Below are 27,790 nucleotides of genomic sequence, written 5' to 3'. Positions count from 1 at the left end.
CTTTTTATACTCCTCAAGTAACTCATTTGTTCTTTCCTGTCTATATCTGTTATGTACACTCTTCTTTATCTTAATCCTGGCCTCAGTATCTCTCAAAAACAGAAGTTTCCTAAATTTGTGTCCTTGCGTTTTACAATGACAGGAACATACAAACTTGGTACTCTCAAAATTTCACTTTTGAAGGCCTCCCACTTACAAAGTACACCTTTACCAGAAATCAATCTGTCCCAATCCATAATTGCAAGATCCTTTTTGATACCATCAAATTTTCTCTAATTTAGAATCTCAGCCTAATGACCAGACCTATCCTTTTCCATGATTACCTAGAAACTAGTGGCATTATGATCCTTCGATGTAGTGTTCCCCTACACAAATTTCTGTCACCTGCCTAGTCTCATTCCCTAATAGGAGATCCAGTATCACACACTCTCTCGAGTTGGGACTTCTGTGTACCGATTAAGGAAACTTTCCTGAACATATTTGACAAACTATTTCCTATCTAGCCCTTTAAATGTTTTGGAATTCCACTCACTATGCAAAAAGTTAAAATCACCTGCTATCACAATATTATGTTTCTGCGACAGGCTGTGATCTCTCTACAAATTTGCTCATCCAAATCTCATGGACTGGTGGGTGGTCTATAACATAATCCCATTAACATGGTCACACCTTTCTTATTCCTCAGTTCTACCCTTAAAGCCTCACTAGACAAGCTCTCCAGCCTGTCCTGTCTGAGCACTGCCATGACATTTTCCCTGACTAGTAATGCCACCACGTCCCCTTTAATGTCTTCCACTCTATCACGTCTAAAACAACAGAACGCCAGAACACTGAGCTGCCAGTCCTGCCCCTCCTGCAACCAAGTTTCACTAATGGCTACAATGTCATAACTCCATGTGCTGATCCATGCTATAAGCTCATCTGCCTTTCCTACCATCCTCCTTGCACTAGAATATACGCAGCTCAGATCGTTAGTTCCGCCATGCTCAACCATTTGATTCCTGACTTTGTTTATAGGCCTAACAATATCTTACACTATAACCACTCCACTATCTGTTGTGGAGCTCTAGTTTAAGCACACCCCCTATCCCACCATGCATCACTAAGAAACTTTCCCATTAGCATATTAGTCCCCCAGTTCAGCTGAAAACCATCCCATCTGTACAGGCATCACTTTTCCTGAAGCCCTCCCTCCAACACCAATTCCTTAGCCATACGTTAATCTCTATGATCTTCTAATTTCTGGCCTCATTAACATGTAGTTCAGGCAGCAATCCTGAGATGACAACCCTAGAGGTCCCATACTTTAATTTAGCACTTACTTCCCTGAGCTCACTTTGCAGTACCTCGTTATTCCTATCCCTGTCATTGATACTGATGTAGACCACGGCCTCTGGCTCCTCACCCTCCCACTTACGACTGCTTTGGACTCGATACAGGATGTCACTGAACCTGGCACCCTGGAGGCAATATACCATCCGGGTATCTCGTTCTTGTCTACAGAACCTCCTTTCTGTTTCCCTAACCAATGATTCCCCTTTCACAACAGGGGAATCATTGGTTAGGGAAACAGAAAGGAGGTTCTGTAGACAAGACCGAGATTCCTGGATGGTATATTTTCTCCCCCATTTCCTTCCGAGCCACAGAGACAGACTCAGTGCTAGAGACCTGACAACTGTGGCTTTCCTCTGTTAGGTTATCCAACCCCTAACAGTGTCTAAAACAGCACGTGGAGCTGAGGGGAATGGCCACAGGTGTACTCTACATTGGTTACCAATCCCCTAACCCGCCCCCCCCTCCTGACAGTCACCCTATCTCTACCTGTGTCCTACACCTTGGGTGTAACTACCCCCTGGTATGCTCAGTCTATCAACCCCTCAGCTTCCTAAATGATCCAGAGTTCATCCTGTTCCAGCTTCAACTCCTTAACACAGTCTGTTAGAAGCTGCAGCTGGATGCACTTCTTACTGGTGTAGTCATCAGGGACACTGGAGGTTTCCCAGCCTTCCATCATTCCATAAGAGGAGCATTCCACCATCTTGCCTAAATGTGCAGAAAGAAAGAATAAATAACAAGAAAAAATCTACCCACAGCCTACGCCTCTCCTCACCAAATCCTCGATAAGCAAAAGCCCCAAGTAACCACTCTAACACTGGTTCACACACACAATGGCCACTCCGCTTAAACCTATTTTGTTTTTACTGGATCTTGCCAAGTACCTAATTATACACAATCCATTATCTGCTCAGGAACTGTGACATGTAAAATGTGCTGAGTGTCTGTGCTCACTTCTTTTAAACTGTTTCTCTCTCTCTATACACAATCCAATGTTTCCTCTAGAACTGTGGCATGCAGGACCTACTGGAAGTAATTTCTGTTGCCTTCAGGTTTCAAAATCAACATGTCACTTTTATTCCACAGGACGTGAAGTTCCAGTTTACCTTGAACAGGAGTCTGGTAGATAACACAATAATTCTCAGCTCCTAAGAACTCTGTTGTCGTGTCACTTGACAGCCTCCCACAGAGCTGGTCGTTCACAATGTCATGAAGCGTGAAGTGAGTTGTGGCAAATCCACAGTAACATTCTGTTCTTCTGATGACAACGAGGGGAAATTCCTGTCAAAGAAAATTACATGAAATTGTGACATGGGCTCCCGAATCCCTTTTTAAGATGGTACCCTGCAAGTTGCTGTATCTTTGCTGTCAAGTGAGGAAGAGAGTTCTTTCTTCTTGTTGACTGCACACCTAAAAAAAAAGCAATCATGTTGCTCTACACAAAATAAAAATTGAGTGCTTAGACCCTGGCTTGCATGTTGGTGAGATTGCTCATAAACAGTAATCCAATGCAAATTTTACTGAGTTTTAGAACAATGATAAATGAATTTAAAAGCCCGAGTACTTTGCCAAAATTAATGAAGAAAACTTCACCTCACAATTATTCTTTTGTTAGTGACACTAAAGTAAACTTCTTGACAAAGTTTTATATGGTGCCAATCCTTTTGAGTATAAATCTATTCAATAAACAGCATGCTTTGCACTATAGACAGGGAATACATTTCCAGGTGATTTTATCTCGTGAAAGTATTTTCTGCTACATTTTATCTTTAAATTCAATAATTTTTTTGCAGCCTAGTGGAATTTTAATGCAATGAACCAAGTCATTAATGATAATAGCTGCCAAGATTGATTGCTTAATATTCTGTTATGAGATTTATTACATAGAATTTCATAGTATATTTTGTTAAGATATATTATTAATTAATATTGACCTGTCCTGGCTACACTAAGGGTGTCCAATTCCCAGTTGGGTTCTTTGCATCTCTCTTTTATTATGCAAAATACAGACTGAGTACCCCTTATCTGAAATGCTTAGGACAGGAAGCGTTTTGGATTCTGGAATTTAAAAAACTGAATATATATCATTATAGCTTGGGATCGCCACCATCTCTGACTGAATTTATGTTCCATCGGTAAGCAACCTTGGCCTTACACTTGTTCATCACACGTATGTACTGATGCAGCTGTTCAGCATGTTAAATTTTCATCAGTGACAATCTTGACAAACTCATCAATGAATTTCTCTGCTATCTCGTGAACAGCACATGCCTTATTCCCACAAATCTTTAAAAAAGTAATGTCGTGCCTTTTCTTAAATCTCTGCAACCAGCCTGCTGAATATTCACAATTACCTTCCATTTTCAGTTCCCCATGATAGACCTTTGCTTCATGACCAGCTTACTGTTAAGCGGCATTTGTTCACTCCAATACTGATGAATCCACTTTTAAGATACACAATCGAGATCTTCATTTTTCACTTCATGCAGTGTTTTTCTATTTTTCATTAACTTCTGTTTATTACATGTGTGAGGTCACTTCTCAGAACTGTCTATGGTGCGCAGAGACCTGTGCCACTACTGGGAACTTGCCCAGCGTCTTGCGGAATTTTCCATTTGTGGCGTCAAGTCAACGCTCAAAAAAAATTTCAGGTTTTGGAAGTTGTTGGATTGTGTAATTTTGGATAAGAAGTAGTCTACCTGTACTGTCATTCTTATGTGCTACTCCTGTGAAATCTACATTTGGGCCAATTCCAAAATGCCAGAGATTTCCCTGAACGTACGATGGCTGTCAGAAGGTTAGTTTGTCATCAATTTCAGCTGCAGCCAGTAATAGATCCATTACATTAGATGAATCGGTCATTCAGCTAGAGCTGAAATGCATATGTAACACAACTTGAATGGATCCAGAGTATGAAGCCCTACAGCAGGAATGGGAGTCCAGTAGAAGATATTTGTATGCAAGTTATTCACATTTCTGTACAGGCAGGAAAACATTTGTGTGAAATTAAAACAACACGCTTTTGGTACTTAGCAGACCAGGCAGCATCTACAGAGATAGAAACAATGTTAGCATTTCAAATCAAAAATCCTTTGTCAAAACCAGAAAAGGTACAGGAGAATCATACTTCAACAAGCTGCTGGGGTTATGACAGTCTTCCAAAGGTGCTTTGAAAACAATCTCAAACATTTTTAGCTTCTGGAACTGGAAAATGAGAAGTGTTCAAGATGGCTTTTCAAGATGTGGAATGATTTCTCCTGGCCATTTTCTGTCACACTGAAACCCAATGTAATCCTTTTTCCCAGCTGAGATGAAAGGCAAAATCTGCACATCACAAAGTACTTCACAACCAACTGGGTAACCTTGAAGTACTGTCGCATGTGCAGGAAAGGTGAGAAATTTGTATTGATGAGTTTTTTTATATTGTAATGATATTAACTGAAGGAGACATATTTGCTAGGACACTGATCAACTGTCCTCCTTTGGAGCAGTTGTCAGTGTCCTTGTTCAACGTTTCAATCAAAAGAAAGCACTCCTGGTAGTGTGCTGCCTAGTAGTCCATCAGGATCAAGAATTTCTTGTTTCTATTTCCAGTTCTGTAGATTCCAAAGTGGTTGATGGGACCAATATGTCATATATGGAGCAGTGGGCTTTTGTGTACTACTAACAATGGTGGTACTGAATGAAGTACTAACCAGAATGCTCTTTCTCATTTTAAAAACTGATGAGCTAGGTCAGTGAGATACCACATTTTTTTTTCTCACCACTTTACCCACCACCCTGCTCTACACGAGGATCTGAATTTTTACTCTGTCATCTCTTACCACGATGGAGCTTCAAGCAGTTTTAAAAAGTCTGGTGCCGGGTGCGAGAACCAGATGGACTTCCTATTCTAGCAGAATATAATTAAGGCCTCATTGCTGGCGATGTTGATCTGGCAGAGGATGTCAGCATTGGTTCACTTAAACTGGCAGTGGGGATTTGGAGAATATTTTTATATACAGACTGCACTGATGATTTCTTTCCACTGCTTTGCTTGCTGTGGGTAATCTGCCTCTCAGAACACACAGAAGAGTAAGAAACTCTGCTACCCAGCAGACTATATGCTCTATTCCATATCTAAGGTCTTGAACTTTAAATACTACTTTACTTAGACTGTCAGAGACTGTGCTGGTGCATTGAAAATGGAACAGTAAATTTCACTGATAGGTGTCTACCTTCACTGATGGGTGGATCTTGAAACTTGGGAAGAGGCGTGCATTTTTCAGGGGCGTGACATAAACCCTCATTGCTGGTGGGTGGTGTTCCATAATGGTTTTATCTCTTGTGTGCTTCAGTGAACAAGTTGAAAATGACAGAGTCAGAAGAGTGGCACAGTTAATTGCCACGGTTTATGGCCTTAAAGTTGTAGTTGTCCTCTGCTTTTACAATCTGGTTCATGGAGGGGGTTCACAGTGTACACTTTATATGTATTCTGAAAAATTGTCAGCAATGGCATTTGCAAGAAAAATAAGATGAAGGTTGAAGACATTCACCCCAAGGAATTCAACCAACCTTAGGGCACAATTGCAATCAAACTTCTTTTAAACAAAGGCTTATTCAATGACTATAGCAACAGAGCAATACATTATACAATAATCAAGGGCTTCATAAACTATTAACAGTTTCTAATTAAAATATGATTCTTACTATCTACAACACACTCGAGCCCCATCAAACATCTACTTTGGCATCAGAACCAACAGATAAAAAAAACTGCTGAGACAGGAACATGTCAGTTCACAGCAACAGAGTGGAATCTCCTGCAAAATATCAATATTGAATCCCAAACTAATTGGCAATAAAAAATCCTCAGTGTATTGTTACCATGGTTACCTATCCTTTTTATCTACAATAAATTATGCTTGACAACATAGAGGTTTTGCAATGCTTTGAAATTAAAAAAAGTTTTTTATTCAAGATCTCCCTCAGAAAAGTAGAAATCAAACCAGCAATGTGAGATTCAACCCTGCTTGATACTACTTGAGAACTGATTTCCCTTTATTTGCATTTTGTACCAGTACTAATACTTTTTACTAGTACTGATCACATTGTTATTAACTGGATGGCAACTTTAAATGACCAGCAATGGAATTGTTAATGGAATATTAATTTCATTTTTAATACCACCACTCAGAGATACATCAGCTGGAATCAAAATGCAGCAAATTCCCACGGATCAACAAAGCATATTTTACCCACTTCTGATCCCATGCTTTAATTTGTTTGTCTCATGTTTCCTCCGGGTGCTCCGGTTTCCTCCCACAGCCCAAAGACATACTGGCTGGTAGGTTAGCTGGCCATTGTAAATTGTCCCGTGATTAGGCTAAGACTAAATCGGGGGATTAAATCTGCCGGGTGGCACAGCTCAAAGGGCCAATTCCACACCGTATCCCAAAAAAAAAAATTAAATGTTAGATGGGGCAGTCATCTAGTTATTATTTAGAAAGAAAAAAAATACGTGTTCTGGAAATCTGAAATACAAATAAAAAATGCTAAAAACAAGATCAGACAAAATCTGATATACCAATGCCATTTTATCAAAACAATATTAACATAGTATCTGTTTGATCCCAAAAATAAAATAAATTAAGGATAATCATGTTGTTCTGCATCACTAATTAAAGAAATTAACTTTTTGAGGTTTTAAATCATCAGCACACGTAACGTCAAAATTAATGTTTTGTTTCTGCATCCTGTTGGGGCTCTATCTTACCCATATTAAACTTGAAAAAATAAGTGGGCGAACTGGCAGAGATGGGTTAACAAAATAAAGAACGTGCATAAATGCACACCTGAAAAGGAGATTTAATTGGGTTTCAGAATTAACTTTAAGGTGCAAATTCCCACAGAATGGATGCAAATGTTCTTGCACTTCTGTAGCATGGGTTATTTTGGCCATCGCTAATCTCATACTTTCCTGCCAAAGTCTTGCAATTTAATCTTTATAAGGAAAAGATCAGCTTTTCCTTTTAATATGTTTCTGCTGCACAAAAACGTTCAGAGAGAAATCATCTTGTTCCATTAATGGTAACATGCAAAGCATTTCAGTACCAAGGTTTGCATCTCTATTGACAAATTCTGTAAATATTTTAGAGGCAGGAGTGAATACAAACAATTTGCAGAAAGGTGCACAAGCAATTGGGTTATCATTGTGGGAACTTTAACTTTATTGATATTGACTGAGAATGGTCTTAGAAGGGGAAAAATTTGTGAACTTCTCCAAGGGAGATTTGAGGCAATATGTAGATAATTATATCAGACAAGGGGCTCTATTGGATTTATTTTTTTGGGAAATTAAGCCAAGCAAATGGTGTAAATGCTAGAAAGTGGACATTTTGGAAATGGTAATTATCATTCCATAAGCTTCAAATTAGACTTGGAGAGGGAGAAAGATGGTCTGCAAGTCAGGGTCCTAAATCGGAGGGAAAGCCTTTGCTCAATAGCATAATGCAACACCTGGCAAAAATGGATTGAGTGCAGCTGCTTGTAGGTGAAACAGGACCAGATAAACATCAGTCTTTTAAAAGGTGATAGGGAGAGATCAGTCACAAGACTAATCCAAAAAGCTGAAGTCCATGAGATTCAAAGCAAGTTGGCAAAGTTAGCTTGGTAGTAGGAGGTAGAAAGTGGTGGTGAAGAGCTGCTGGTGGAGTCTGTGACTGTAGGTACAAGGATCTATGCTGGGACACCTGATGTTTGTTACTTGGATTTGAATGTACATGGCTACTAAGTTTGCAGATAATACAAAAATTGATGACATGGATAGAAGGGAAAATTGATTAAGGTGACAGCAGGAAAAAATGTCAGCTGGAAAGTCAAGCAGTGCAATAGCAAATGTGAGGAGGTGTACTTTGGGAAGATAAACAAAAGGTAGGATAAACATGGGGGTCTAGGGAGTGTAGTTGAACAGAGGACCCATGGATTGCAATAAGTGGGAGCCTTGTAAAGGGGAGATAATGAGAGTTCTAAGCCGGTATGTTCCTGTGAGAGTGAAAGACAAGGACAGCAAGATTAGAGATCAGCAGATGGGATACTAAATGACAGTTGGGAAACAAAGCATGACAGATATGGGCAACTGGGAATCTAATGATACTTATGTGTGGGGCCTCGAACAGATCCTCTGAAGTTACAGTATAACACTGAGGTATTTAATGTTGCTGACCCTCTCCACCTCTGAGTTGTTTGGCATCACTCAGTCAAGATTTTCAATCTCCATCCTCAATGCTGATTTGTGACCAGTTTTGATTCAGCCATCGACTGTGGTGTTGAGAGCAAACTTAAATATGGCATTGGAGCTGTGCTTAGCCTCACAGTCATAAGTATAAAGTGAGTAGAGCAGGGGACTAGGCACTGAGCCTTGTGGTGCACCTGTGCTGATGGAGATTGTGGAGGAGATTTTGTTCCCAATCCGAATTGATGGGGTCTGCAGCTGAGGAAATCGAGAATCCAATTGCACAAGGAGGTATTGAGACCAAAGTCTTGAGGCTTATTGATTAGTTTTAAGGAGACAGTGGTATTAAATGCACAGCTGTAGTCGATAAAGAATATCCTGCTATATGCATCTTTGCTTTTCAGATATTCCAGGGTTGAGTGAAGAGCCAGTGAAATGGTGTCTGCTGTGGACCTGTTATGTCGGTACGCAAATTGGGGTGGATCTAAGTCACTTCTCAAACAGGAGTTGATATGTTTCATCAACAACCTCTTGCAATACTTTATCACAATGGATGTAAGTGTTACTGGATGATAGCCATTGAGAGAGGTTAACACGTTCTTCTTAGGCACCAGTATGACTGAAGCCAGCCTGAAGCAGGTGGGTCCTCGGACAACCAAATTCAGAGGTCAAAGATATCCAGCCAGTTGATTAGTACTCAGCCAGGTACCCCATCTGGCTTTTTGTGGGTTCACCCTTCTGAAGGATGCCCTCACATTGGCCTCAGAGGATCATCATGGGCTGTGAGAGTTTGTGAAGTTTCCTCCATGTTTTGATGGTCAGGGCAAGCACAGAAGGCACTGTGCTCAGCTGGGGGTGAAGCCTTGATATATGCCACTTGATTTCACATCATTCAAGCCCTGGCATAGCTGTTGAGCATCCTTCAGTGATTTAAGTTTAGTCGGGAGTTGCCACTTCACACTTCAAATGGCTTTCTGGAAGCTGTACCCGGACCTCTTGTTTCTTACTTGTTTGCCAGACATGAATGCCACTGATCTGGTCCTCTGCAGATCCACATCTCACTGTTCATCCAGGGCTTCTGGTTGGGGAAGACTCTGAATGATTCTGAGGGGGCATATTCAACTATAACTGTTTTTATAAAGTCTGTGACAACTGTGCTGTGAAGGGTCAAAAGCCCTTTGACCCTTCAAAAAGCTGCCACAATACACATGGCTACTAGCTGCCTGTCACAGAAGATTGCACAGCTCCCTCTAACCGGCTGGCAATCCATGTAACTTTCCGCAGGGACCCCACACACTGTCTCAGCTTACTTCTTTTTTGTCGGATGATACTGTAGCAACTCTTAGTAGCTAAGTTACACCCTCAAATCAGATAAGTTAACTTAGTGTGCTGATCAGGAATAAAGATGTCATCTAACAATTAGGATTTTGATATCATCACAGCTGGAGTATTGTACTGTATTTTGCTCTCCTTCCTGAAAAAAAATGGTGCACTTGCCACAGAAGACCAGCAAAAAGCTTCATCAAACTGGCTCCAGAATTGTCAGGTTTGCTCTTCGAGAAGCAATTGAGTGAACTAGGTCTGCTTTCAACAGAGTTTCGATGAATGAGGGGTGATCATTAGCAGGAGGGTGGTGAATCTGTGGAATTTGTTGCCACAAGCAGCTGTGGAGGCTGAGTCATTGCCTGTTTTTAAGGCGGAGTTTGATAGGTTCTTGTTTAGTCAGGACGTGAAAGGTTATGGGGAGAAGGCAGAATAATGAGGTTCAGAGAGAAATTGATCAGCCATGATAAAATACTGGAGAGCACTCGATGGGCTGAATGGTCTAGTTATGTTCCTATGTCTTCTGGTCTTAATTGAAGCTGAAACGTGAATACAGGCTTTGACAGGATGGATGTAGTGAGGATGTTTACCTTGGTTGTCATTACCTTGGCAGAGGATACAGCACCATAACAAGGAGAAAACTGCTTAGAACAGAAATGAGGGCATAGATTTCCAGAGACTGGGTGAAATAAGGGATAGGTGGGGAATGCAAACAATTGAGACAAAGGTCAGTTACGGTCTTTCTAGATTCAAACAGACAACTAGTATATTCCTACTCCTAGTTCCTACATTCATATGCTCTTACATCAAAAGAGAAATTTGACATAATTGCAACTTTTACAACTGTGTCAAAAAATTTAAATTTTTTAATATCTTGCCTACTTAAGATTAGTTTTTACATTAAGGCTTGTAAATGTCTTGACTTTAAGCTAAGCACAGAATGCTTGGATGTGGGCCATAATTATGTTCCGTATAAAATTTGCTTACTGTTATGACCCATACTTAACCTCTGACAGCAATATCCCATTTTTAAGCCTACTGGTCTCTATTAAAACAGGCTTATGCTCTAATGGTTGTTATTCTTCAATAACTTGCTTTTAAGGCCACAAAAATAAATGCAATTTAGTACACCATTGCAAAACACACAACAATAAACAGTGAAAGATTACTTGAGCCTTCATACACAATTCTTCAACACACAAATAAAAACTGAGTTAAGACAATAACAGTAAATAATAGTTATATAGCACAGAAAGAGGCCCTTTGGCCGAGCTGATCCATGCCAACCAAGATTCCCATATAATCAGGTCCCATTCAACCATATCTTCCTCCAAAACTTCTCTATCCCTGTGCTTGTCCAAATACCTTTTAAATGTTGTTAATGTACATCCCTCAACCATTTCTTCTGAAGCTCAGTCCATATACCCACTACCCTCTGGGTTTAAAAAGATTCCTGTCAGGTTCCTATTAAATATTTACCCATTCACCTTAAAATTTTGCCTTCTAGCTCTTGATTCCTAAATCCCAGGAATAAGACTGTGCACATAGATCCTATCTAAATTCCTCTATTAGATCATCCCTCATTCTCCTATGCTGCAAGGCAAAAATTCACAACCTGCTCAACCCCTCCCCATAACTTCGTTCCTCAAGTTCTAGCAACATCCCCGTAAATCTGCTCTGCACTCTTTACAGCTCAAAGGCATCTTTCCTATAGCAGGATGAACAAAACTGAAAACAATATTTCAAATGTGGCCTCACCAACATCTTGTACAACTGCAACAAAATATCCCAACTGATGTACTCAATGCACGGAATAATAAAGGCCAGTGTTCCCGAAAGGCTTCTTCACCACTCTGTGCACCAGCAATACCATAACAGCAACCATATGCAAAACTGCTTCTGCAGGATTACTGTTGGGATTAAAAGGGAACTTCCCACTCTAGCCTTGGATGGTAAATACGTAGTTTCCTTCACATAGGCCTCACAGCATTGGGCTGTCTGCTGCGGTTCCCGATGGTTAATCAGCAGATTGTATACTTCAGTTTAGCAATACAGCACAGGAACAGACCTTTCGGTTCCAGTGAGCCCATGCCACCCAGTTAAAGCCATGTGACAAATCGACCTACTCACCCATTCTTCTTTGGAACGTGGGAGGAAATCAGAGCATCTGGAGGAAACACACACGGTGTGAGAACGTACAAACTCCTTACAGACCATGGCGGAAGTGAACCAGGGTTGCAGGTGCTTCGGGAGCACTGTGCCTACTGCTATGCTACCAAGCCCAAAATGGAGGATTGTCTCTGGGGTCTAGGTCAGGATGGTAACTATGCTGCATTTTCAGTTCCTCTTAGCCCAAATTAGAGCTTAAGATAATTTTCTTGCCATCTCATCCTGGTACAATTTCAGTAAGTGTGACTGATCTCACTGTGTTGCCTGATGCTGTGATCAATATTCATTCCTCCACTAATACCATGAAAAACAGATTAAATGACTATTCCTTTCATTTCTTTTACAAGATTCTCAACAGCACTGGATGGTTACTATCATAAATGTAATTCTACTCTTGACGGTAACAGATCAATTATTCAGAGATGAACCAGTGCAGACCCTCAGCATTTTTAACTTCCCACATATCAAATGAATGATCCTGATTCACAGATAATTACCAGTATAGAAAACTTCTGTGAATACTAATACCCATGGCCTTACCCTAATTATCAGCTGGAGTCAGGAGAATTACTTTCTCCAGCCTTTCGAGTCACACTCTCATTTGGACCCACAGGAAATGCCCAAATGCCAAATCAGGAGAGCAGGTTAAAATTGCTGGCAAGAGGATGACTGAGGGACTTTAGTGACTGATTCTAACACAGAGCTATTCTTTCCTTGCCTTTTAAATATCTTAATGCGAAGGCAAAGGAAGGTAGCTTGATTGCTGCACGTGCATGGTAAGATCTCATGACACAATGGTAAAGAACAAAAGTGACTTGTCCTGATTTTGAGAATGCAGCATCTTACTATTCTGAATAGGACCAGATAGCTCACTTGGGATCAGCTCCCCCTGCTGAGGCTCCGCCTTTTGGTTTGAAGGGCTGTAACTAATCTGAAGGCCGGAGATAGTTTGTGACCAACCGGTTTAGACTTTTGATGCCTAATAGCTGCAAAAGAACGGCTGCTTATTGGTATGTACTATCTTACTTACTTCCTTCTCTGCTGTAATTCATTGTAATTTCATTCCAAAGGATTAACTACAATGCTCACAAGCAGTGTTTCATTATGATCGTAGAAAACACCACATCAGGTATTAGCTTCCCCTGTACTTACACAGCTCATCCCTGTAACTACATTGTGTAACCATACCCCAATGACATAAATCCACTGATTTCAGCTCTCACGTTACAAGCAATAGTTAATCTTTGTCAATTTTCCTCAATATTACGTTCAGGCCCATCACTTCATTGAAAATGAATCCGAATCTGAAAAAAAAAAACTGAAGTGTAAAGAAAAATACTATAAACAAAGTTGGTCCATTGTCAAAGGGCAGAAAAAAAAGGCACACTAATGTAACAAAACACAGGGAAATACTATCCCATGCAATGATGCTCAGATGATAACGATCAAGTATCATTGGACAGACATTTATCCAAGGATGATATTACAAACGAAATAAATTTAAGTGTATTACGTGTAGTTACTGTATAAAAAAATTAACACTGCCAACAGGGCTTGGTCTCCAGGCAAGTTTCTTTCTCCTCCTCCTCCTTTATATACCCCAGCCAAGGTTTTGAATTTTAAAAAGATCAGCTGTGAGCACCTTAAGTTGTCCAGCAGGTTTGAATGATCAAATGACGTACTCCTCTTTTTGAACAACACACATAAAATGCTGGTGGAACACAGCAGGCCAGGCAGCATCTATAAGGAGAAGCACTGTCGACGTTTTGGGCCGAGACCCTTCGTCAGGACTAACTGAAAGGAAAGATAGTACTATCTTCTCCGACAGTGCTTCTCCCTATAGGTGCTGCCTGGCCCGCTGTGCTCCACCAGCATTTTGTGTGTGTGTGTGTTGTTTGAATTTCCAGCATCTGCAGATTTCCTTGTGTTTACTCCTCATTTTGTTTGTGTTTCTGTTTCAGAAAAAGGATAGGCTGGTGAGGAGAGGGGAAAGTGCCCTCCCAGAGACGGTACAATGGAAGAAATCGATACACGGCTCTCAGAGGAGAATACGTTAAGATAAGAATCACGAACCAGTGGACGCTGGCTTGCTGCAAGCATGTGAAAAAACCAAGCGAAGTATATTTTCCCCTCAACATTGTATGACAGAGCAGGTCAGGAAAAGGAGAACATGTGACTGCAATATACTTTTTGATTTTGCCTTCACACTTTTTGAGCAAGCATTTTTATTTTCAAAGGTTTAATCTTTAGTTGGTCGAGGAGCAAAACCAACTAGAATCAATTCAGGAACTTTAGCTTACGCCACAGACACTGCATGAGGAGTCATATCAAGTGGGAACTTCCGTTTTTGCCTGGGAATTTTGTAAATCTTAAACCTTCAGCCTTTACACATTTCAAACAAAGACCCAAAACCTATCTGCCATTACATCACTGGTCTTCTATAGTGGAAGATTGCACTTACCTTTTTAGTACAGAACTCAGTGCATTTAACAACAGTCAGGTTAGGCTGGATCGAATAGACTGGGAAGGTTTCCGTTAGGTTCGCAGGTACCTTGAAACATCCTCGATAGAGAACATTCCTATCTGAAGCAACATAAAAGAGCTTATTACTTTAAGTCAACAACAATGGAACTGTAGAAGCATTTACTGAAAAGACAATTTATTTGCATAAATGAGCATAGCCTATGACTCTGCTAACTGCATTGGAAGTGCTGCTCACCCACACCAGAGACTGCAGCTTTAGTTTGGTGGTCTGTGGGAGATTACTGAAGAAACACTTCACAACCTTCTCAAACACTAAGAATGGCACTCAATACATATGGATAACAGCAACAACTTGAATTAAATAGAAGGAAAAAACATTTGGTTGCTTTGCGGAGCGTAATCAATACAAAAGATAAAACCAAGACAAATGAGGAGCAGTGACAAAAACCTTAATTAATGTCATAGAATTGATACTAAAAACTTAAGAATGTGACAACATAGAGAGGGTGATGAAGTGATACTTCATATGATAGAGGATACCTCATAGTTCAATAAATTAATCTGAATAGAACTGCAGAATTAAGGGGTTGCTAAACAATTACTGAGAACTGAAGTAACAGAATTTCACTCATGGCTATGTCCATAAAAGTCATCAGATAATGTGTAGTGATGATTAGCTGCTGACTGACCCAGCAACTACATTTTATTTGAATGAAAAGAAAGTGTACTGTGTCTGCCAGTGGTAATATTTTATCTTGAAATGTTGCCCAAAATATATATGTTACTTTTGATTTAAGAATAGAAGGATTAAAGTTCGAAAGAACATTGTTTCCTTTATTGATCTAATGCTAATAAATATTGAATAATCACATTTATTGTCCTTTAATTTTTTTTCATTAGTTTATAAGACCCTGATTAGTGTTATGCCCTTCTCTCACTCTTTCTCTATCCATTCTTCCTTAAGATCCACTGTCAAAATATTTCTCTGATCAAGGTACAACTTTCCTCAAACATTTCTTTCTTTGATTTGTTGTCACATGGAGGACGCCCATGAATCAAATTGGACTGTGTTATCCATTAAAAGTTGCATTTGAATGCAAGTTCTTGCTCTTGCAATGGATCAAATTAATTCTGTTCCGTTTCCAAATAAAATCCAAGCAGATACCAGAATTACAGATTGATCCGTGGTGATTTGTTTTAAAAAGCTGAGCTCTGTTTAATAATCACAACATGGTTCATCACATCAACTGATCGCAAACAGATTTCTGTTTATCCCACTGATTTCAACTCAATTAGAGTATTAATCATTATCAGCTTCTAAGCAGCATGCTTGGCTTTAGTTCCATTCCAATCTACAGATATTCTAATAAAGTTGTAATTTCATAATTATTTTTTATATGCCTCTTTCAGTCCCATTTATATAAGAACAAATTGCAGATGCTAAAAATCTAAAGTGAAATTGAAATTGCTGGAGGAACGCAGAAAGTCAAATATCTGTAAAAAGAAAAATAGTTAATATTTCAATTTGATGATTTCTTGGTTTAATATAACTATTCTTTTCAAAGATCACTGAACTGCATATGAATTCTGATTTCCTCTCCATGGAAGCTGCCTCACCTGCTGAACACTTCCAAAATTTCAGATCTATTCCAAGATTTTTGTCAATAGTAAACAGAACTAAATTATATTTTTAAATTGCACTATTCTCCTTAAACTTCATTAAGTCTTGCAAGTGGTTTTAATGTCTTGACAGGCCAAGATGATCCTAAAGGAAAATTCACCAGCATCTGTTTATGCATGTTTCCTGCTGCTAAATATTCTATGCATAGAATGTAAACTGGTTATATTGTATGGCCTTTCGCTGGTCTGGGTCGACCATGGATATTGTGTTCTCGCTATCTATGTTGTTGATGTAGCGCCATCTGTGGCTGACCAGAGCAATGCAAGACTGGCAGTGTCTGTTGCAAAGTTTGCAACAACGATACTCTACAGGTTGAGGCAGCAACAATAGTACAGGTTAAGCACCCCTTATCCGAAATTTCAGAATCTGAAAACCTCAGAAATTGGAAATTGTTTTGAGCGCTGACATAATGTCACAAATAGAAAATTCCATAAGGCACTGGGAAGGTTCCCAAGTGATGCACGAGCAGGTCTTGGTGCACCACAATTCTGAGAGGTGACCTCACAGACGAGGGGTGATTGATAAGTTTGTGGCCTAAGGTAGAAGGAGTCAATTTTAGAAAACCTAGCACATTTATTTTTCAACATAGTCACCCCCCCTACATTTACACACTTAGTCCAGCAGTCGTGGAGCATACGGATCTTGGACCTCCAGAAAGTGTCCACAGCAGGGGTGATTGATAAGTTTGCAGCCTAAGCTAGAAGGAGATGAGTTAAGCAGCTCTTGTTACATGCACATACAGTTCAACTCTTTGAGTGATTATGCAGAAAGTTTGAAGTTAAGAACTCATCTCCTTCTACCTTAGGCCACAAACTTATCAATCACCCCTCGTATGTAATGAACAGAAGTTAATGAAAAATAGAAAAACACTGCATAAAGTGAGAAATGAAGATATTTGATTGTGTATTGAAAGAGTGGATTTGTCAGTGTCAGAGTGAACATATGCTGCTTAACGATATCCTGATGGTGAAACAAGCAAAGATCTATCACGACAAACTGAAAATTGAAGGTAATTGTGAATATTCAGCAGGCTGGTTGCAAACATTTAAGAAAATGGATGGCATTAGATTTTTAGAGATTTGTGGTGATAAAATGTCAGCTGATCACAAAGCAGCAAAGAAATTCATTGATGAGTTTGCCAAGATAGTTGCTGACAAAAATCTGGCATGCTGAATGGCTGTGTCAGTACATAAGTGTGATGAACAAATGTAAGACAAACAACACACACAGAATGTTGGAAGAACTCAGCAGGCTAGGTAGCATCTATGCAGAAGAGTAAACAGTCGACGTTTCGGGCCAAGACCCTTCATGAAGAGTCTTGGCCTGAAACGCCGACTGTTTACTCTTTTACATAGATGCTGCCCGGCCTGCTGAGTTCTTCCAGTATTTTGTGTGCGATACTTGGATTTTCAGCGTCCACAGACTTTCTTGTAAGTGTAAGATGAAGACTGCTTACTGGTAACAGATAATTCAAATTCAAAGATTCAAAGTACATTTATTATCGAAGTATGTACACACTCTTCCTGCAGGCAGCCCCAAAATCAAGAAGCACCATGGAACCCTGTTCAAAGATAGATAGATAGATAGATAGATAGATAGATACTTTATTCATCCCCATGGGGAAATTCAACTTTTTTCCAATGTCCCATACACTTGTTGTAGCAAAACTAATTACATACAATACTTAACTCAGTAAAAAATATGATATGCATCTAAATCACTATCTCAAAAAGCATTAATAATAGCTTTTAAAAAGTTCTTAAGTCCTGGCGGTAGAATTGTAAAGCCTAATGGCATCAAACACTGTCTGCGCTAAAAAAGAACAAATTACACAGACAGCAAAATAAAATGAGCGAACAACACACAGAATATTAAATATCAAACTGCAGAGTTACTGAAACAGTATAAGAATGTTCAGTGTAGTTCATTTCAGTCTAATTTAACGCTGCGTTGTTCATTGACTGTAGGCTGCAGAGCCAGTCCGCATCGAAGTACCCCGATCAAAATAGCAATAAAAATGATGTAACACGAAACAAAAAAGACACATAACAAGCACTGCAGAGTCCCCTAAAAAAATGAATCCAATCCGCAAACTGCCGATCAATCCTTGCCCAAGAGCCAAGACTCCTGCACCTTCCTCTGGCAGCAGCAAGCAAAAGGCAGAGAGAGACCGGTGAAACATAGCAGATGGTGCTGAACGCCCGCTCACCTTCCACTCCCACTTGCTCGACGCTTTAACTGGCGGGATCGGCGAGTAATGGAGCCAATCATAGGTTTGTGGTCTGCCATTAGGCTGCATATTCATTTATCACCCTCGCTCCGAAACAGGCCGAATTCCCTCAGATAGCAAAAGCAACAGATTGCTCAGTCGGCCCAAAAACACACTGTCAAAATGTAAATTACAGGCTCCAATTGTACACAGATTAGTGTTAGACATACATTTAAAAGAAGAAAGAGAAGTATCTTTGTGAACTGTTTGCAGGACATCATCAGTTGCATTGGTCACTGGCGCCATCTTGCCGCATAGTCTTGGGAATGATAGCAATGCCAAACAACCACTGACTGTCTACCTGTGTGACCAATGTAGTGATAGCCATTAGGATATGATATAAAACTACCTTCAGGGTATATGTATAAGTTGTATATGTAATGTAAATGGATTTTGTGTTTAGACTTGGGTCCCATCCCCAAGGAATATCAGATACAAATATTCCGAAATCTGAGACACTCCTGGCCCCAAGCATTTTTGAAAGGGGTGCTCAACCTGTAAAATGCATTTGTAGGGTACCTTGCCCTGTTAACATACCTCAAAAGGTCTACACACTGCAAATTACTTTGAAGTACAGGTATTCTAATCCAACAAGGTCTCACAACACACACAAAATGCTGGTAGAATACAGCAGGCCAGGCAGCATCTATAGGGAGAAGCGCTGTCGACGTTTCGGGCCGAGACCCTTCGTCAGGACTAACTGAAAGGAAAGATAGTAAGAGATTTGAAAGTAGTGGGGGGAGGGGGAAATGCAAAATGATAGGAGAAGACCGGAGGGGGTGGGATGAAGCTAAGAGCTGGAAAGTTGATTGGCAAAAGTGATACAGAGCTGGAGAAGGGAAAGGATCATGGGACGGGAGGCCTCAGGAGAAGGAAAGGGGGGGGGGGGGGGAGCACCAGAGGGAGATGGAGAACAGGCAAACAACTAAATATGTCAGGGATGGGGTAAGAAGGGGAGGAGGGGCATTAACGGAAGTTAGAGAAGTCAATGTTCATGCCATCAGGTTGGAGGCTACCCAGCCGGTATATAAGGTGTTGTTCCTCCAACCTCAGTTTGGATTCATTTTGACAATAGAGGAGGCCATGGACAGACATATCAGAATGGGAATGGGATGTGGAATTAAAATGTGTGGCCACCGGGAGATCCTGCTTTCTCTGGCGGACCAAGCGAAGGGGTTCCACGAAAGGTCTCACAAGACATGAAAGAGCTGAACAGCCACTTAATAATACTTTTGTTGATAATTGCTGGTGAGAGGATACCTGGGCTGGATGCCAGAAAATCTCTATACTCTTCATCAGCTTGGGCACAAGACCTTTGTTGTTTGCCTGGCAGGACTTTGGTTTAGCATAATATCTGACAACTGAATGCTTAGGACAAGAGCAAGGTCGAGCTGCTAGTCAAAACAATCAAAACGGCAGATGACGGAAATCCGAAAACAGACAATGCAATACTCAGCAGGTCAGGCTGCAACAGATAGTTAAGAAAGTTAAGAAAGAGGTAGATAGAGGTAGAGAAACTCCCATCAGAGTTCATGTAGAAAGTGCCCAACACAGCAGTGAGCTTCAGGGATTGGTGCTGCATCTGTTGTTACCGTCTACATTCTAGATCTAGATGATACACTGGCTCAGCAAATGTGATTGGTACCAAGATTGGGTGCATAGTAAGCAGCAAAGAAGGCTAAAGTTTGTAGCATGATTTGGATCAGCTGGGAAAATGGGCTGCAAAACGGCAGATAGAACTTAAAGGAGACCAAGGGTGAGGTGTTGCATTTTGGGAGGACAAAGCAGGGTAGGACTTGCGCAGTGAATGATAGCGCAATGAGGTATGAGGTAGAACAGCGTGACCTAAGAACAGAAATCCATAATTCCTTGAAAGTAATGTCAGATGTAGATAGGTCTGCAAAGACAGCTTTTGGCACATTCGAAACGCTGGAGGGACTCAGCAGGCCCAGCAGCATCTATGGAAAACAGTACTTTTGACATTTCAGGCTGAGACCCTCCAACAGGGCTCATTGTCCTTCATAAATTAATAGATGTTGCTGGGATCTGAAGGCCTGAATTATAGGGAAAGATTGAATAGGTTAGGATTTTCATCTGGAGGGTAGGAGAATGAGGTGGAATCTTAGAGGTGTACAGAATTAGGGGCATAGACGCAGTGAATGTATGCAAGCATTTTCCCCTGAGTTTGTGTGACACAATCTTTGGTTTAGGGTGAAAGGTGAAAGATTTAAGGGAACCTGAGTGGGATCTTTTTCCACTCAGATGGTGAGGTGAATGTGGAACGAGCTGCCAGCAGAAGTGGTAGATGCCAGTTCAGCTGCAAATTTGAAGAGAAACTTGGATAGTTATGTGGAGGAAGAGGTATGGAGAGCTGTGCTCTGAGAGTGGGTGCAGAAAAACAGGTCGGCATGGACTAGATAGGCTGAAGGGCCTGTTTTGGTGCTGTAGTACTCCATGACACTAACACCTGCACAAAAATGAGTAAAACTGCAGCATCCTTCTTAATATCAAAATCTCACCACCACCACCAGAACTCCCCGCTAAAGAAAAGCACCATCTTTGTATCTCAAGATATCTAGCTAATGCTGTGGAGCTTGCATTTGCAGTCTTCCTGCAACTCCCTCTCTACCCTGCCAACCCAAATCTGCATCTGAAGCTGAACACGCTCCTTTCCTCACAGCAGTACCTCCTCCGCTGCTATTGAAGTGTTCACTTTAATGAATTGTATGATAATAACAACCAATATAATTACATTACGTGACAAAACAATTAAGTTAAAACAAGGGAAATTGTCGTTACATCTTGAGAGAACAAGAATGCAAGTCAACAGTGCAGTCTTCCAGCAAAATAAAACATGTACTTGAGATTAGAGATGCACTGCCTAATTAAATATTCTGAAATCTCTCTCCCTACAATTCAGTGTATTTTTTTGCGCTTGCAATAATTAATGCCCGACTCATGTTGTGATATATTTGTCATTACAATTCTGGATAAAATGATCACTACTCCATTGAATTTTCTTCCCTTAGGTAGGTCATCTCCTACTCTTTCACTATGGGAACATCGGCATGAGCTGTAACATCAAAGGAAGGTTTGCACTTAAAAAGTAGATTTGCAGACTGTCCCCTTTTGAACTGATCCAAAAAGGGTTCAACCTGACCACCTCGCGTCAATGTTTGCAGCAAAATTAGTAAATAATTTAATAAACAAAAATCTGAAATGCAGGGCAATGCAGAATATAGAATCAATTATTTAGAGCTGCGTAATACTAGCTGGACTGAATTATATCATGCCAGACATTGGATTGCACTCATAACCTTGAACTTTCATAGCCAATGTAAACAAGTCAGTAGTTGTCAAAATAAGCTTTTCATCAACATTTCCTCAGTATTTATTTGGTCATTAATACCCCATCATCGTTAGAGTTGTATGTACTAACATATTTCTTTCATCTTACCAATGTTTTATGTTTTACAGAATGCATTATATGAAGGAAGCAGGAACATTGGACCTATTTTATTGGGTTGGTGGGGTGTGGGTCAGATAGGTGTGGTTGCTGCACATGATACATAGAAACATATAAATTAGGACCAGGAGTGGGCATTTGGCCTTTCAAGCCGACTCCATCATTTACCAAGATCATAGTTCATCTCAGCTCTGCATTCCGGCCTACCTACACCAAGTTTAACCCCCTACAGCCCTTTGGTTTTACCTAGCATCTTTCAACCTCAGCCTTAAAAATAAAAACATTCTGCTTCCACTGACTTTGAGGAAGAGCGTTCTGAAGATTCACAACCCTTTGAAGGACGAGAAAAATCACCATGCCACTTAAGGCAACTCTCACATTGAACAGTGACCTCTATTTCTCATAAGAAGAAACATCCTCTTCATATCCATGCTGATACAAGATCCTCAGGGTTCCAACATCTTCAGTCATCCCCACTCACTCTTCTAAACTATAGCACATAGAAGATAGCATGCCCAACCTCATCTCACAGAACATGCCGGTTCAATGTATAGATGTAATAAATTTCTCGCTGATCTCACTAATTAAAGCATCTGGCAGAACTGAAATCTTTGAGGATGCAAACAGAAGGCGAGCAGATGTTCTGCACGGTCTAACAGTATTTGACTGGTTACTCTCTCCCTCTCGCTCAAAGCTGCTAGAGGACATGCCGGGGGTCCTGGGTCTTGGGAAAGGTTTAATCAGCGCAGTTTGTAAATTGGACTCTATAGCTCTCGTTGTGATGTGGTTTGTGGTTACTCCTTTTTTAAGATTGTTGTGCTGTGCAATTTTGATTGAGGGAGACTGGCTCTGTGGCCTACAGTCAACGAATGACACAGTGCGAAACTGAACTGAAGTGAACTGAATATTCCTAGATCAGTTCAAAGACGTAGCAGTTTGATGTTTTATATTCTGTGTTTTTGCTCATTTTTGCAGCTTGTATGAATTGTTCTTTCATCTTGCGTGTTGGGTGCTTAATGTTTTCTTTGAAAAGGTCTCATGGTGATTCTTTGTTCTGTGACTGTCTGTGGAAAGGCGAATCCCAGGGTTGTATACAGCATACAGACTTGGATAATAAATGTACTTTGAATCTTTCATCCTTTGGACCCTCTCTGAAATGCTGCCAATGCATTAGCATCCTTCTCTAGATACAGAAACTGACGTTGCACACAGTACTCCAGGCATGAGTTTCCCAAAGCTGAAACTGAAGCATGTATTCAATTCCTCGGCAATAAACCATGATGTTCTGTTAGCTTGCCTAATGACTTGCGGAAACCAGCACTCTAGCCTTTTTTCAAGCATACACTCAGACACCTAGATTCCTTTACACTTCAGGTCTCTGCATTCTCCTGCCAAATGGACAATTTTTGCATTTTATTATATTATATTCCATTTGACAGAATTTTCACTACTCACTTAATCAATCTATATCAGTATACGGTCAACATACACAAAATACTGGAGAAACTCAGCAGATCAGACAGCATCACCTCATGTGCTCTACACAATACAGTAAACTGTCTAACTTTGTGACATCAGCAGGTTTAGTAACCATACCACAGGTTGTTTGAATTAATTGTAATCACCACTGGGGCCTGGTGATACACCTTACCAACCAGTAAAAGATCAGTTTATGCTTCCTCTTGTTTCCGGATAACCAACCCATTTTCTATCAGCTATACCACGGGCTTCTATTTTCCACAATAGTCTTCGTTGCAGTAATGTATAAATTGCCTTTTGAAATCAAATAATTGCAATTTCGCAGCTCCCCTTTATCAACAGCATGTTCCTTCTTCAAGGAGCTCTAATAGGTGATTTCAACATGATTTCTCTTTGACTGAACCATTGCCCTATTAGCTTGATTTTTTAAAAGAAATCTTAAGTGACTTGCTAAAATGGCTTTACAAATAGCTTTTTAATATCCCCCTCCGCCCCGACAGATATAGAACTAACTAGCCTGTAGTAACCTACTTTGTCTCCCTTTCGGTTTCAACAATCCTTACAGGTCTGTGTCTTTTTTTATTTTGGACTATTCCCTCCTGAAGGTGGAGGTAATTTTGGAGGGACAGGTGGAAATGGGCAAGATGAGTTTAAAGCAGAAAAAACTATCTTTTTTATTGATGGAGTGAGGATTGGGAGTTAAACGGATTCAAAATAGAGAGAATAAAAATGAAAAGGAGATAAGTATCAGATTTGGAGAGAGAGAAAGACACAGGACAAAATAAATGTAACAAATTGCGTCCAGATGAAGGATCTTGGCCCGAAACGTCGACTGTTTATTCCCCACAATAGATGCTGCCTGACTTGCTGAGTTCCTCCAGCATTGTTATGCAAAATTTTCAGCATCTGGAGAATCTCTTGTGTTTGTAACACTTGAAATTATTTGTAAATTCTAACATATTTGTTGCATTGCATCAAGTACAACAACTCAAAGTACTGGCATGTGCTGTGAATATCTAGGATTCCTGGATCTACACTCAGTGGGCACATTTTTAGTTACCTCCTGTACCTAATAAAGTAGCCACTGAGTGTATGTTCGTGGTCTTCTGCTGCTGTAGCCCATCACTTCAATATTTGACATGCGCTTTCAGAGATGCTCTTTTGCACACCACTGCTGTAACACGTGGTTATCTAAGTTGCTGTCAGCTTGAAGCAGTCTGGCCATTCTCCACCAACCTCTCTCATTAAGAAGACATTTTCTCCCATAGAACTGCCGCTCACTAGATTTTTTTTTGTTTCTCACACCGTTCTCTGTAAACACTAGAGACTCTTGTACACGAAAATCCCAGCAGATCCGCAATTTCTGAGATACACAAACCGCCCCATCTGGCACCAACAATCATTCCACAGTTAAATTCACTTAAGTCACATTTTTTCCCCGTTCTGGTGTTTGCTCCGAATAACAGCTGAAACTCTTGGCCATGTCTGCATAGCTTTTACTCAATGAGTTGCTGCCATCTGATCGACTGATCTGCAGTATCTGCATTAATGAGCAGGTGTTCAGGTGTACCTAATAAATTGGCTACTACATGTAAATAGAGGAGATCGAATTGTTCATTTTTAATGATAGAGACCTGGATTAGCAAGACATTAAAATTATGCTTTTCAAAAGGTTTCTTATACTCTGAATTACAAGCCTTAATTTTTCATTAAGCTCACAGCAGAGAGCTTATGTGCATATCCAGCAAGTTCTTTCATATAATGAGCAAGATAAAGGGAAGCCCCTGTGAAAAGCAACAGGTGAGGTAGCGCAAACCAACCAAGATATCTGGAGGTTTGCAACTCTCGGCATGGGCCGCAATCTACTGAGTTTGCTCATCAATTATGGAACATTGTATAATTTTTCCAAGCAAGATGTGACGTAACATCATTTAACCAAAGCCATGAAGAAAACAGTTACTCTTGTCCTCAGGCATTCGCCATTCACCCATCCTCCCTCTAGTTTCAGATCAACTGTACTTCATGGACTAGCAGGCTTCGAACTTAACAGTTTCAGAGTAGTATCACCCATTGCTATATTCCTCCTAATGTCCATAACCTCCTGCAACACTATTTCCCCAAGCTCTCCGTTTTACCACTTAATTGTGGCCTCTTTCCTTTCCCTAATGTTATTGTATAAAGACATTAGAAACTTTTTTTTCAGGCCTGGCCAGATTGCCCAGATCTTATGCACTGAATGTCCCTCTCTAAACCCTTCTGTCTCTCCTTAAAAATTTAACCCTTTTTGAAAACTTTAGATTGCCTGCCCTTTGTAGCTTGGGGCTAAATTTTGACTGCAAAATCCTATTAGAGTAAACTTCTTTCTGTAAGATTTGTAAGATTAGCTTTATTTGTCACATGTACATTGAAACATACAGTGCAATGCATCATTTGCGTCAAATCAAATCAGCGAGGGTTGTGCTGGGGCAGCCCACAAATATCGCCATGCTTCCAGCGCCACCATACCTCGTCTACAACTTACAAACTCTAACCACGTGCACGTCTTTGGAACGTGAGACGAAACCGTAGGACACCCACACTGGTGCAGTAATAGTGTTATGCTGACTGCTGCACCGTGCTGCCCCACTTCAATAAAAAAAATTTTGATAAAGTTAAGTTTTTGTTAAAGTGTCAGATAACATGACCCAGAAGTGCTATTTTGTAGCACGGCATTTAGTTGCCCTATGCATGGTCTACAAGGTTTGAAATTTTCCTCTCCGATTTTCCGAACACAACTGGACATGGGTCCTAGGATCTGTGCAGTTGTATCCAAAGGCACAATGTGGTTGTTGGAATGCCCCTATGGGAAGTTAACTGAGAATGTAATGCCTACTTTGTTGATCCCTAAATTCCTTGGGCACATCCAGGCCTATCAAGTTCAGTGCCTAGATCTACCTGCACACAGGTAGATCTTTATGTTACAGACCCCTTGTTGAGTCCCCACTCCCCAACAATCCAATCCCATCTTGTCCATGACCACACCTCCCCTCCACCTCACCCAGTCATCCACTCCTGCATTGATGCACCAACTGTTCCTCTATCCCATTCCCTCTCCACTCATTTCACTGCATGTGAGGTCTTGGGCCTCATGCAGAATATAAAGTTACTGGCAAGGGCCCTTGCATAAAAGATATGTTAACCATTGTGCACTGTCAAATGAATGTACGGATACAAATGCTTTCAATATATTGGGCAGTAATTTGCAGCTTCAGGGCAGGTAACAGCTTCTGCCATTACTTAACTGCCTTTTGATTAGATATTTTGTTGGCTGATTGTTCAGAACCCGCCACTGGATGTCTCACTAACCAATAAGAATGGAGGACTATGAAAATAATGCAGGGACTGAGAAGGAAGTGTCATTTAGAACAGGTGAATTAAGAGTCAACTGAGATGCAGTAGAATTCAGAACTGAGTTTTAACAGCAACAAGCTCTGTGAGCAGAGAGGGGTAGGTTCTGTTGGGAAAAGCAAAGATTTCAGATTCCCTGCATATTATGGAGGTTGCCATAACACTATAGAGTATAATATCCAGCTAGCCTCCTTCCTCTCTCCCCACCTTTTTGGTCTGGCATCTCCTCCCTTCCTCAGTCCTGAAGAAGGGCCTCGGCCCAAAACATTGACTGTTTATTATTTTCCGCAGATGCTGCCTGACCTGCTGAGTTCCTCCAGCATTTCTTATGTGTTGCTTTGGATTTCTAGCTTCTGAAGACTTTGTGTTTATAGAAGTTGATCTTCTTGGTTGGTTTTCGTCTTCTAATCTTATGGTGCGCACCTCCAGAGCAGAGTACTCTTATAGTAAGTTGTGTGTTGTGCTTCTCTGGGAGTGCAGGAGCACACTGATCATAGCTGTGTGATTTGACACCTGACCTCATTGGAAGAGGATGATTTGAGGGACTGAGGGAGTGGAAATTGGGAGCACAAGGTGAGAATTGCTCACTTCCCTGCAGTAGCTGTCTTCACCTGCCTTTAGCTCCTAGCTTCCCTAAGTTCTATTAAGTTTACAGGTCAGAAGCGTTAGTGTCAATAACTTACTGACTTAACCCAGTCATGGAGCACTACAGTACAGAAACAGGCCCTTTGGCCCATCGAGTCTGTGACAAACCTGTTATTCTGCTTAGTCCAATTGACGCACACCTGGACCATCAGCCTCCATACGCCTTGCATTCATGTACTTATCCAATACCTTTCATATATGTTGCAATCAAACTCAGATACACTATGAACTGAACTGACTCTTTCTTGTCCAGCCTCTTTTAAACCCAGGTTGGAGCTAGACTTCAAATATTTGTGTTTTTAAAAAGATGTTGCTCTGGAAATGCTGCAACACTTGCAG

General features: G+C 40.6%; 1 protein-coding gene across 4 annotated transcripts in view; it reads right to left on the bottom strand.

Moving 5' to 3' along the window:
- Positions 1-27,790, bottom strand: part of LOC140731731 (sialate:O-sulfotransferase 1-like) — a 144,080-nt gene that overhangs the window by 31,931 nt on the left and 84,359 nt on the right. For all 4 annotated transcript variants that reach the window (XM_073053459.1, XM_073053460.1, XM_073053461.1 and 1 more), the window contains exons 6-7: positions 14,502-14,623; positions 2,442-2,616 (exon numbers count right to left, since the gene is read on the bottom strand). In XM_073053459.1, the coding sequence (XP_072909560.1) occupies positions 2,442-2,616; positions 14,502-14,623 (297 nt within the window). The remainder of the gene's footprint in view (positions 1-2,441; positions 2,617-14,501; positions 14,624-27,790) is intronic.

The sequence above is a fragment of the Hemitrygon akajei genome, chromosome 8, assembly GCF_048418815.1.
Source record: "Hemitrygon akajei chromosome 8, sHemAka1.3, whole genome shotgun sequence".
NCBI classification, from domain to species: Eukaryota; Metazoa; Chordata; class Chondrichthyes; order Myliobatiformes; family Dasyatidae; genus Hemitrygon; species Hemitrygon akajei.
Note: the sequence above shows the minus strand (reverse complement) of the source record. Positions and strands in the feature narration are given on the sequence as shown.